Source organism: Littorina saxatilis, linkage group LG1 (genome assembly GCF_037325665.1).
Source record: "Littorina saxatilis isolate snail1 linkage group LG1, US_GU_Lsax_2.0, whole genome shotgun sequence".
Taxonomy (NCBI): domain Eukaryota; kingdom Metazoa; phylum Mollusca; class Gastropoda; order Littorinimorpha; family Littorinidae; genus Littorina; species Littorina saxatilis.
In genome coordinates this window covers 58,205,369-58,218,533 of record NC_090245.1, presented here as the reverse complement: position 1 = coordinate 58,218,533, position 13,165 = coordinate 58,205,369, and the positions used below count along the sequence as shown (strand labels likewise).

Genomic DNA, 13,165 nt, shown 5'->3' with positions numbered 1-13,165 from the left:
CAAACAGATAAGAGGAACGATTTGGCGACGTTTATTAGGACTGATCCTCAAGGGCTGTGAAAACGTTCTCACTTTCTATGCAGCCTAAGCCGCGTCGTGTGCAAGTAATGGTAACACACTGAGGTTTCCGTGGCTCATTATCCTAACACTGATTTAACCACGTCATGTCCCAAATAGACGCTAGTCCTGGGGACAGAAATAGGAAGTTAGCATAGCGTGGCTTTTTGACGGAGACGCTAATCTGTGGGGCTAAACAAAACAATGGCACTGATTTTGTAACCGTCCTAGGTCAAATGGTGTATTCCGTGGACGTTGGAGGGACGATCGATGGTTTGTACGCCTCCGACTCTTGTAAGATGACCCGCTAATGTCGAAGCGGTTACCTTGTGCGTCTGTGTCTTTGGCCAAGTACGAAAGGTCCAGAGAAAGAAGGAAGGGAGGAAGGAATGAGAGAACAGAGAGAAAGAAAGGAAGAAAGAAATGAATAAAGAGAGAGACACACACATATTCACACACACACACACACACATATTCACACACACACACACACACACACACACACACACACACACACACACACACACACACACACACACACACACAGAGGGAGAAAGATAGAGTGAGAGGGAGGCAGAGGAAATGAGAGAGAGAGAGAGAGAGACACACACACAGAGACACAGAGAAAGAGTAAGGCGACAAACACAGACAGGAAGAAAGAAGAAACCTATAGGAGAGAAGAGTTGTGTCTGTCTGTGGGAGGGGACACAGAACTAACTAACTTGCCCGGAAAAGCGACAAGAGTTAATGTACCGCAGTCCAACACATACGGTTGATTTAAGTGAAGAACGATTCTTGTTCGACGACTTTTCCCGTGACGTAGAAACTACAGAGACAAACTAATGACACCGCTAGGAGCGGTAGGAGACATAGGGGAAGGGCTCCTAATATGGACCGGCTCCTAATATGGACCATCTCCTGTTCTGACAAACTAACGGCGCTAGAGCGCTCAAAACAATTTCATTGGCTGTATTCACCCTCTCTGGATAACTTTCACATGTCAAAACAGTTGCAGAAACACAAACCTCAAAACCGTTAGGCTTTTTCTCTTTTGTTCACTTTTGGCAGGGTTCACTCTAAATTTACCGCCTAAAACGGACTCGTTTCTATCCACAGCCAAAGCTTTTATCACACATGCACAAAAATTGCTACATATGACAGCTAAGACCGTATTTGTTACATTTTAGCAGTGTTGACCCCTAGTTTCTACTGCAAACAAAAAATAATTGCAAAATCTCAAAGTATGTGTGAGTCCCCTAATATGGACCACCTTCAACAAATCGAAGAAAATAAAAGCTAAATGCTATTTTTATTAATTCATTCAGAAGCTTGCTGGAAATAGCCTATAACTAGCCTTTGAGATTTAAAAAATATATCACAAATAGTCTTTTTTTCGTGGAAGTTGATAATTTCACTTATTTTCACTCTGTTTTTGATAAGCTTCTTTAGTTTCCTGGTGTGCTTCAAATGATGCTCTCATCAACCCGAAACAGATAAATCTAAAGCATATTTTGATTAGTCTGACTTGCAAACTAAGTTGTATCATGTTATTTTGAAGTATAGGGGGCTTTTTACAGTTATTCGAGAAGTCCGCTTCAGTGGTCCATATTAGGCGCCCAGGCTCCTAATATGGACCATTTGTGGTTTTTTCTGTATTTAATTTTTGCTGAATATCTATCAAAGCTATTTCACTCTAATTAGGCCTGACGGTTAACCTAAGAGAGAAGGACTACCAAACACACAATGAAACTTCTTTGCAAGAAAACAAGCAAGTTATCAGCGTGAAACAAAAAGTGGTCCATATTAGGAGCCCTTCCCCTATCTTTGTGTTGTGTGACCCGCTTGTTCAAACTTGAAACCAACAGGCACGTGACACCGGACTGGTGAGGGGGGGGGGGGGGGGGGTGTTGTTGACGTGTATGGCAGCAGGTCCTTGCGTTATCATGTGATGTCAATTTTCAGCAGACACATGGACATTTCAAAGAGAGGTGTAGGTGGTTATTTGTTGCTGTTTCTCGTCTTGTCTCATGTCAGCGTTTCCAAGTAAGTCAACGACCGATTCCCGACAAACGTGCTTTTGAATACACTCTCCAGAGAAAGGTTTCCGTCAATCATACCACCTCTTTTCAACAGCATCACAAAAATGACACTGCTTAGAACAGACATGCTACAATGTGAAACACGTTTATTTCAGTCGGAAACAGTATTGAGCAAATCATGTATGTTTACACAACATGGGTTAAATGTGCCGTAATGAAGCAAGCCACAACATATATACACATTACTCACAAAGCTAACAATAACAAAGGCTTATAAATCTATTCATACAATAAAGATTTTCTCATCCAGGGCTCAGAACAGGAAATACAAACAACAAATTTACCCTCTCTAGCTGACGGGCACAATGGCCTGGTGGGTTAAGGGTGGAGATTTGTCCCATCTGCCAGGTCAACTTATGTTGTCCTCGTACCATATCCCCCTTCGTGTGTACGCGCAAGCACACGACCAAGTGCGCATGGAAAAGATCCTGAAATAATGTCAGAGTTTCGTGGGTTATAGAAACACGAAAATACAAAGCATACTTTCCCCCAAAACGGCGTCGCACTTCCTAAATGGTGGGGTCAAAACGATTAAACGATTATGCACGTTAAATCCCACTCGTGCAAAAAAAAAAAAGAGAAGAAAATCCCGTTTGTACGAGGGAGTGTCAGCCCTTGAACGAAGACGAAGAAGAACCTTTCTAGCTGCTTCCTGTGCAAAGCTGAATTTGTTTTATTACCTTCGCAGATTGACGTAGGAGTAAAATGAATTCGGCAATAGAAAAAAAAAGACCCGCTCACCATAGCAAATGTTGCTTTTTGGTATGTATCCACTTGGAAGGATGCTCTTTTCCCATTTGAAGGCCTGGACTGGTGTATACACGGGTAGTAGCTTACCGTCTCGGAAAGCAAGGAAGGTATCTCTAACCACACAGCCTAGGAAGTCACATTTTGGTTTCAGATGTTTTCCTTCGGGACATAAATCGTTTGACTTGACGGGAACATTCCGTTGACATCCAGTCTACACAACTGTGTGCAAGTCTGTGATCTTCACTTCACATTTATCACAATGACAATTAGGTGCTCGACATCAAATTAGTTATAAAAGACACATGAGTATCAGAAAACAAATAATATCAATTACCTTATGAAACGGCAGTGCATATTAGACTAGCATTTTAACAGGGCTGGTACGCTACGAGACACCGAAAAGGATTCACACTTTACCAAGAGCCGGTCCAGAGCTTCAAAGGCACACTCTGTCCCGTGTACATGATTCGGGTCACCGTTTCCAATATGTCCAGGCTGTTACATCGGATGATACCATCCCTCCACTTGGACACGTACCAACCATCAACCACCTATCTGCTTTCTGTGCAGAGTGATATTTTGTACAGGAACCCAACAATTCTTAAAAGCAACTCGTGTCAACTCACGAAATGAATTCATACAAAATAACCCAACTCGGAACAAGAAGCAGCCAAGATATAGATGTTTGGTATGTGTCCCAATGGAGGGATGATCCCATGTCACAGCCTGCATGGGCTGATCTGAGAGAGTGAGAACTGTGTTCACGGGAAAGGGCCGTCAAGATCTGATCTGAGAGAGTGAGAACTGTGTTCACGGGAAAGGGCCGTCAAGATCTGATCTGAGAGAGTGAGAACTGTGTTCACGGGAAAGGGCCGTCAAGATCTGATCTGAGAGAGTGAGAACTGTGTTCACGGGAAAGGGCCGTCAAGATCTGATCTGAGAGAGTGAGAACTGTGTTCACGGGAAAGGGCCGTCAAGATCTGATCTTAGAGAGTGAGAACTGTGTTCACGGGAAAGTGCCGTCAAGATCTCAGTGGTAGTTGTAACTTAGTGACAGCACCAATGCTTCGTACTCTTGCAATCTCGAACGTCAAAGAAGTAAACCCCTCTGTGTCAATAACGTTGATCACTTAATGGGGTGACTTCAACACGGGCTGACCCACAAGACTGACGCATGAGTGTTTTCTCTGGACCGTCTGACCATATGGTAATCCTTCACCGAAAAGGGAAATTCTTAAATCTTGTGAAAATTTTTAAAAAAGAGGAAAAATTGAAAGAACAATCAAACAAACTCCATACAAATCGCGAAGAATAACGGTAGGAAATGGATTAAGAAGGTGCACCAGATCACACAATATGTCTACCGGTATGAAACTGTGTCACTGACCGAATTCAGTCCCATACTTAACAGTCAAAAACATGTAATAATACACGAACAAAAACCAAAACGAATGAACAAAACCACTGCAGTGAAATAGAACTATATGGCTATAGTTACACTTGTGCATTACGTTTCACAATACCCGTGACTCAAACACTGCCAAAAAAGAAGGAATTAATCTTTGAATCTTATGAAGGCAGTCAATCCCACAATGAGTAAGAAAAAGTCTCAAAAATTGTGTTTGGTAATTAGGTAATACAAAAAATCAACGCGAACAATACAATAGCACAAACAAGTGTTATCAAAACTGTACATCTTTTGGCTTCGATGAGGAAATTCGGCGCATTCAACTTTCATCGGTTCGCTATTTTGAACTCAAAACCTCAATCATTAATAAGTTAGACTCGTCTTGTGCAGGTCATCCATTCCACAATGTGCAACAAAGCAAAGTCAAATTGACATCATACCATCGCGAACATACAGGACAGGCTTCAACAAGGAAATATGTCACATTCAGCCTTCATATAAGTTTACTTAGAACTTGAAGCTGAACTGCTAAAAACGTTTTGTATGTATTTGTTTGTTTGTTTATATGGTGTTTTTTTGGTTTTTGCTTGTTTGTGTGTGTGTTTGTTTGTTTGTGTGTGTGTGTGTTTGTTTGTTTGTTTAATTGTCTTGAAGACACCTTCCTTCTCGTAAAACGATGTAGTAAACCACCACAGCTTTCTCCAGGCTTTTGACATGGCATGTTTACTTTTCCAAGTTAAAAAAAATCCACTAAACCTGAACAAATCTGTGGCGGTTTACATGGCCGTTTACACGATGAGGAAGATATCTTTACAAGCTAAATGATATCCTTGCCAACAGTTCAAATGTTTCCCAGAAGATGTCTCGCTCGTGCGTGTTTGGCGTGCATCCTATTCTTATTTACAAAATCAAATAGAAGGCATGAGTTGAAGAAGTCAATTGTAAAAGTTGCGAAGGAAGTGATAGAACACAGACATGTGTTGTGAGGTAAGGACACGGGCATGCAGCAATCATGGTATCTCGTTATGCAGCAGACAGGACAAACAAGAAGCTTCCCAGTTTCCCTCCACAGCCACATATGGCAGGCGCCTCCTGGCAGCCTTTTTCAGTCCCGAAACGTGTGACATTAGGCCAAACAAAAATATATGTTGGTTTAGCATAACCCGACCGACCCTAAGACTTTTTTTTCATTTCTAAAAAAAAAATCCCCCAAAACAACCTTTGGCACATTTTGCCAACCATACCGAGACTATAAAAAAAAAAAATTTTTTTTTTAAAGGCGACCTACCGACCCTTTTTTTTGGGGGGGGGGGGTCATGTTACCCTTAACCAACATATATTTTTGTTTGGCCTTACAGCAAAAGTACACAGTGCACACAAGATCCAATAAGAGATAAAAGATGTTTTCTTTTTCAAGAAAGCAATCGAGTGCACTTGCACTCTTCTATCTAGACGCCTTCGTTAGATGACGGCAACCTTCCAATGGAACACATACCAACATTCACAAGCCTGGCTGCTCCTTGTGCAGACCTTTTTTTGCTGAATGAATTGGGCAGATTAACATAGATATCACTTAGGAAACTATTTCAATAACACAATCCCCATTCTGCACAGGACGCAGCCTGACCTTTGATAGTTGGTATGTGGGTAGCCGGGTGAAAGTATTAATATATATCCCTTGGAGATATGTGGTGATTTCGTTCATCAGAGTGGCTTCAACAAGGAGGAAGGTGCTTTTCAATAAGAGATTAAACCGCCCGTCAGCATTGTCCGCACTGCTGGGGCTCTGGAAAACTGATCCAGCGAATGATGGAAACCTCAATCAAATGATTGTTAACGCTTCATTAATTGCACTCTACGTCGCTCACTGATGTTTTGGGCAACGTTATACCACACTGTACAGCCCAGTCCTTGTGCTCCGGACAAGACTTGCAGTTTTCGCCTTTCTCTTTTCCACAAGTCCTTTCTGTTTCCCGATGTGTCTAGCTACAGACTCTCTCTCTCTCTCTCTCTACCCCTCTCTCTCTCTACCCCTTTCTCTCTCTCTCTCTCTCTCTCTCTCTCTCTCTACCCCTCTCTCTCTACCCCTCTCTCTCTCTCTCTCCAGTTTTCCGGACGTTGAGCAAACCTTTGAATGCACCACAATAGAATATGTGGTAAAGGCAACGCTAACACTTTTGTATCTGAACCATCTGTAGGCTTACGTGCCTTTCTATTTGAACCGTATCGGCAGAAACCAGATGTCTTCCTGTCACACCGGATGGTCCATGTGCTGAACGAGTTCAACTTTTACATCAGAAGATGCCTTCCATGTGACCTGCACAGTACAGTGACTGGTTCGGACCTAGAGTCATTGTGAGATGTTGACAAGACCACCATACAATAAAATACGAAATAATACGGATGAGATTCTTCGCCGTTCCATTTTCAAGGAAAGCAAGCGCGGGCGTAGTAACGTTCTTGTGGGGTACTGAGATTGCCCCACACTGATCTCTTTGAAAAGCTCCCAACTCTAAACAAAGTCGCATACAAAACACAAGCCAAGGTTTGGAGTTTGACTACCATAAAACCTCCTCTCGCTGTACTGTAGATTTACAAATCTCCCGCCCGGCTTTTGTTCGAGATGCCAGATTCAAAGAACCATTGAAGATATTCTTACGTAATCACAACCGTTTCCGTCTGAGAGCTGTGGTTTAGTTTCAGCCCTGAACCAACGAAGTGAATGTCGTTCTAAATTCAACACGGCAATGTGTCCGTCTCCTTGTCACCGTACGAGGCTGAGTTTGGCCTAAAAGTAGGTGGAAATACGGGCACAAGGTGAGCAAAGTTGCTATTGTGTGCCTTCACAACACTTGAACATTGTCCAAGAAATGCAAGAAAGCGCACGTCCGCTGTATGCCGGCGAGTGAGAGGGGCAGATGCGAAACACGGTGATGGTAAAGTGTTCGGGTCGTGCGAGCGTGTCAGAAGGGGAACTGACACGGGGTGGTGGGTGTTGGATGTGTATGACACAGTGTCACACTCGTAACATTTCATCCATCGGCTAGTGTGTGACAGTGTCAGACGCGCGAGACAGTGGTCCTGGTGGTACTGACACGTCTGGACACGCCCCTGGATTCGAAGGAATCGAACCTGGTCCGCCGGTACTCGTGGCGGTCCTGCGCGTAGCAGCTGTAGCACAGACAGCGCTTGAAGTTACGGCGGAAGTTCTGCGAGAAGATGGCGTAGAGCACGGGGTTGGCGGCAGAGTTGATGTGCGTGAGGACCATGACGAGCACGAAGAAGGTCCAGGTCTGGGGCAGCTTGGTGGCAGACAGGGAGTTGTAGAGCAGGTGCACCTGGTGGGGTGAGTAGCTGATGGTGTACATGATGACACTGGCCACCAGCATCTTGACCACGCCTTTCCGAGCCCGGATCGTCTCCACCGCGCGGTCACTGCCCCGCTCTGTCCCCCCACCACCGCCCCCTCCGCTGCTCCCTCCGCCGCCCCACGCCCCGTTGCGCTGTTCGCCGCCGCCGTTGAGCTGTGAAGTGGCCGAGTCTCCGGACCGCATCTGGAACCTGGTGTGCAGCTCCTCCATGCTGGCGTAGAGGCGCTGCGCCACCACGGCATACAGCGCCACCTGCACGATTAGCGGCACGAAGTAGAAGAGCGCGGACTCGAGCAGCTTGAAGACCTGGAAGTAGTGCAGGTGAGGGTCCGGGAAGAAGATGACGCAGTGCTGCTTGCCCAGCGGCTGTGAGGGGAAGGTGGCCAGCTGGTTGAAGATGGCGGTGGGCAGGCCGCACAGCACGGACACGGGCCAGATGACCGCGATGATGTACATCACCTTGCGCCGCGTGCACACCACGTGCGCCTTGATGGGGAACACGATGGCGATGAACCTGCAGCACACACAGTCAAAATCAACACCGGCTTTAAAACACTGCTTGTCTTCAGCTACAGCTGGTATGCAGGAATTTGTGCTTCTACTAAACTGAAGCTGACGAGCACAAGAGTTCTGTTTTTTTTTAAACACCACTATGACTGAGGAGCATTACAGTTATCCTTCTCATATACGGCTGACGTGCATAACATTCTGCTTCACATAAACTACCATACAAATGTTCTCAAAAACTCTGGCTGACAAGTATAACAGTTCTGCTTTTGATAAACTATGGCTGACAGGTATAACAGTTCTGCTTTTGATAAACTATGGCTGACAGGTATAACAGTTCTGCTTTTGATAAACTATGGCTGACAGGTATAACAGTTCTGCTTTTGATAAACTATGGCTAACAAGTATAACAGCTCTGCTTCCAATAAGATGACTGACAAGTATACTCGTAACAGCTCTGTTTCGACAAACCATGGCTGACAAGTATAACAGTTCTGGTTTGACAAACCATGTCTGACGAATACAACAGTTTTGGTTTTGATAATTGATGGTTGACAAGAACAACCATTCTGCTTTTGCCAAACTCTGGAGGACAAGCAGAACAACCTGCTTCTCAAAACCAATTTCTAATGTGATGCCAAATTCTACTTCTCGTACACTACAGCTGACAAACAGGAAGTTTTTCTTTTGATATAATATGGTTGTCTAACAAACAATTCTGCTACCTATATTAATACATTGACCGGCACGGTTGGCCTTGTGGTAAGGCGTCCGCCCCGTGATCGGGAGGTCGTCAATCAAGCAATCAATATGAGGCTTATATCGCGCGTATTCCGTGGGTACAGTTCTAAGCGCAGGGATTTTTTTTTATTTATTTTTATTTTATGCAATTTATATCGCGCACATATTCAAGGCGCAGGGATTTATTTATGCCGTGTGAGATGGATTTTTTTTTACACAATACATCACGCATTCACATCGGCCAGCAGATCGCAGCCATTTCGGCGCATATCCTACTTTTCACGGCCTATTATTCCAAGTCACACGGGTATTTTGGTGGACATTTTTATCTATGCCTATACAATTTTGCCAGGAAAGACCCTTTTGTCAATCGTGGGATCTTTAACGTGCACACCCCAATGTAGTGTACACGAAGGGAGCTCGGTTTTTCGTCTCATCCGAAAGACTAGCACTTGAACCCACCACCTAGGTTAGGAAAGGGAGGAGAAAATTGCTAACGCCCTGACTCAGGGTCGAACTCGCAACCTCTCGCTTCCGAGCGCAAGTGCGTTACCACTCGGCCACCCAGTCGACCGACCCGGCCGGGTCATACCTAAGACTTTAAAATTGGCAATCTAGTGGCTGCTCCGCCTGGCGTCTGGCATTATGGGGTTAGTGCTAGGACTGGTTGGTCCGGTGTCAGAATAATGTGACTGGGTGAGACATGAAGCCTGTGCTGCGACTTCTGTCTTGTGTGTGGCGCACGTTATATGTCAAAGCAAATCGATTCAACTGTATATCAACTCATTTGTTTGTATAATGATATAATTATGCAAAGCTTTTGATGATAAGATAACATCACAGGCGATTTTCTTTGACGTGTCAAAAGCTTTCGACAGAGTTTGGCACAAGGGTTTCATGAAAAAGTTATACGGTATTGGCATAAGGGGACAGTTGTATTTTTGGTTTGAAAATTATTTGAGGGAAAGAAAACAATGTGTTGTGGTAAAAGGTTGTAAGTCACAGTTTTTGCCGGTTTCTGCGGGTGTTCCCCAAGGGTCAGTATTAGGACCTCTCCTCTTTTTACATTTAGTCAAGTTTTGACTAAATGTTTTAACGTAGAGGGGGAATCGAGACGAGGGTCGTGGTGTATGTGCGTGTGTCTGTGTGTGTGTGTGTGTGTGTGTAGAGCGATTCAGACTAAACTACTGGACCGATCTTTATGAAATTTGACATGAGAGTTCCTGGGTATGAAATCCCCGAACGTTTTTTTTCATTTTTTTGATAAATGTCTTTGATGACGTCATATCCGGCTTTTCGTGAAAGTTGAGGCGGCACTGTCACGCCCTCATTTTTCAACCAAATTGGTTGAAATTTTGGTCAAGTAATCTTCGACGAAGCCCGGACTTCGGTATTGCATTTCAGCTTGGTGGCTTAAAAATTAATTAATGACTTTGGTCATTAAAAATCTGAAAATTGTAAAAAAAAATAAAAATTTATAAAACGATCCAAATTTACGTTCATCTTATTCTCCATCATTTTCTGATTCCAAAAACATATACATATGTTATATTTGGATTAAAAACAAGCTCTGAAAATTAAATATATAAAAATTGTTATCAAAATTAAATTGTCGAAATCAATTTAAAAACACTTTCATCTTATTCCTTGTCGGTTCCTGATTCCAAAAACACATAGATATGATATGTTTGGATTGAAAACACGCTCAGAAAGTTAAAACTAAGAGATGTATAGAAAAGCGTGCTATCCTTCTTAGCGCAACTACTACCCCGCTCTTCCGTAGAACTGAAATACTTAATTCTGATTTAGGTAAGATTGCAAATTGGGCCATTAAATGGAAAGTGAAATTTAATCAGTCGAAAACAGAGTTAATATCCTTTTCCGGTCAACGATGTATACAGAAATTTTCCCTTGTTTTTGGCGATGTAGACCTCATAGAAAAAGAAAGTCATAAACATTTAGGTGTTATTTTTCAAGATAATTGTAAATGGGCCTTTCACATACAGTCTATTGTTGCAACTTGTCGAGTACTTGTGGCTTGTTTAAAATCTTATAAATATAGGCTCAGTCGAAGATCCCTAGAAGCAATGTATAAATCCTTTATTCTCCTTTTACCCTTGTTAAATGTTTCTTGTATAGAATATAGTCATTTTTTCTAAAGATTTTAGTCAAGCAGTATGTAAGAAATGTGAAGTCCTTTGTACTGGAGACTTGCATTCTCCCAGTAAGGTAATATTATATTGTACTACGTTGCAAGCCCCTGGAGCAAATTTTTGATTAGTGCTTTTCAGTGAACAAGAAACAATTGACAAGTGGCTCTATCCCATCTTCCCCCTTTCCCCGTCGCGATATAAACCCTTCGTGGTAGAAAACGACGTTAAACACCAAATAAAGAAAGAAAGAAAGAACCTCATTTTGATTATTGCGATGTTGTGTGGGATAATTGTTCAAAGAAGCTTTCAGATGAGCTGGAGAAGCTGCAACTCGAATCCATTAGAATTATTGTTGGAGCTGTTAAAGGCACTTCACACGAAAAATTGTATACAGAATCTGGCTTTATACCACTTACAGAGCGAAGACGTCGTCACAAATTAATGTTTATTGCCACCTCTTGTTTCAGACCTAAATCCCTACCACCACAGACGCCCACTAGAGCGTAAGACTCCCCAGTGTAAATCAGATTTGTACAAGTCATCTTTTATTCCTTCTGCAACTAGTCTCTGGAATAAGTTGCCTGAAAATATACAACAATGTGATTCTGTTGGTCTGTTCAAGCGAGATTTCACAGCTTTTGATATTTCAATTCCACCATATTACTATTCCCCAAATCGCAAAACTGAAGTTTTGCATTGCAGGTTAAGACTTGGAATGAGTGATTTACAATATGATATGTTTAATCGCCACCTAGTAAACAACCCGGAATGTTCTTGTGGTTATTTTGCTGAAACTGTTCTTCACTATTTGTTATCATGTCCCCTGTTTAATGATGCAAGAACCGCAACAATCGGTACATTAGCTCCAGAATTTGTTAATATTGACACACTCCTGACAGGTGATTCAAACATTTCCATATTTGAAAATAGTGCTATTTTTGTTGTTGTCCAAAGCTATATTGAGAAATCAAACCGCTTTGGGACACCTTAGTTCGATGTTGTTGGTGGTTTTTTTTTAAATATATTACTTAGGGCCCATCTACTTTTTGATATTTTGTTGTGTCTTTCGTTCTCGTTTTGTATTTGTTTTCGTTTTCGGTATTGACACAGATTGTGTTCGATAATTCAAACTAAGTTTTCCTTGTTGTTTCTCTACTTAAATGTGTCGCATTGATCATATTCCGCCATGAAATTTCAGGCATGTTTATGTGAGCACTTATCATAAGTTTTAAACTTGTTGTGCTCCTTCTTAATGATGTTGTTATATTATCATGTGTCTGTTTACGAATAAAATACTGTTTAAACAAAATATGTCAAAGCAGCACCGCCCTGATATGGCCCTTCGTGGTCGGCTGGGCGTTAAGCAAACAAACAAACAAACAAACATTACTTCGGCTAACGAGCTTAAAATTCTGGTTTTTACATTTAGTCAAGTTTTGACTAAATGTTTTAACATTGACCGGGAATCAAGATGAGGGTCTGGTGTATACCCTTCAAAAAAATTAAGGACCGCTTTTTTAAACGCATACCATACAGAAATGACAAGGTTAAAAGATTTTAATTTTTCTATATTGTTTTATTGAAGAACTGAGGACTGTCTCCAGAAAATGTCACGTCAAACATGCCAGCGAAAACAACGCTAGAGCTTGTTAGTCTAGACAACCCTCTGATTTCAAATTCACAACAGTATTTCTTTCTATGAAAAACTGCAAAATCTTATCCCGGTAGCAATCACTAGTTAATCTCCCACTAATCGGTAGTGAGATGTCATACGACGTAAGGTGATATCTCCCCGGACCATCACGGAGCCCCCATTAAACGATTTCGTTCTAGAACAGCGCCATCTGCAAAGCCGCGCTCTCTGCGACGCCTCCAGACTCTGATGCGTCCATCAGCAGGATCCAAGAAGAGGCGGGACCCATCTGTAAACAAGAAATGAGCCCTACGATGACGTAACCACCTCACATGTTGAGTGCACCAGGCTCGGTGGGCAGCTGGATGGTTGGCAGTCAATGTTGTTTTGCGGACTGTGCGTCTTTCACTGAAGTTGAAAGCGTGTAAGCAGTTTGTAACACTTTG

At 42.6% G+C, this 13,165-nt stretch overlaps 1 protein-coding gene across 1 annotated transcript in view; it reads right to left on the bottom strand.

Moving 5' to 3' along the window:
• Positions 1-6,410: 6,410 nt before the first annotated feature.
• LOC138975297 (neuropeptide receptor 15-like) overlaps positions 6,411-13,165 on the bottom strand; it is a 97,369-nt gene continuing 90,614 nt past the window's right edge. Inside the window, exons 2-3 of the mRNA XM_070347955.1 lie at positions 7,851-8,199; positions 6,411-7,757 (exon numbers count right to left, since the gene is read on the bottom strand). Of these exons, the coding sequence (XP_070204056.1) occupies positions 7,374-7,757; positions 7,851-8,199 (733 nt within the window). The 3' untranslated portion in view covers positions 6,411-7,373. The remainder of the gene's footprint in view (positions 7,758-7,850; positions 8,200-13,165) is intronic.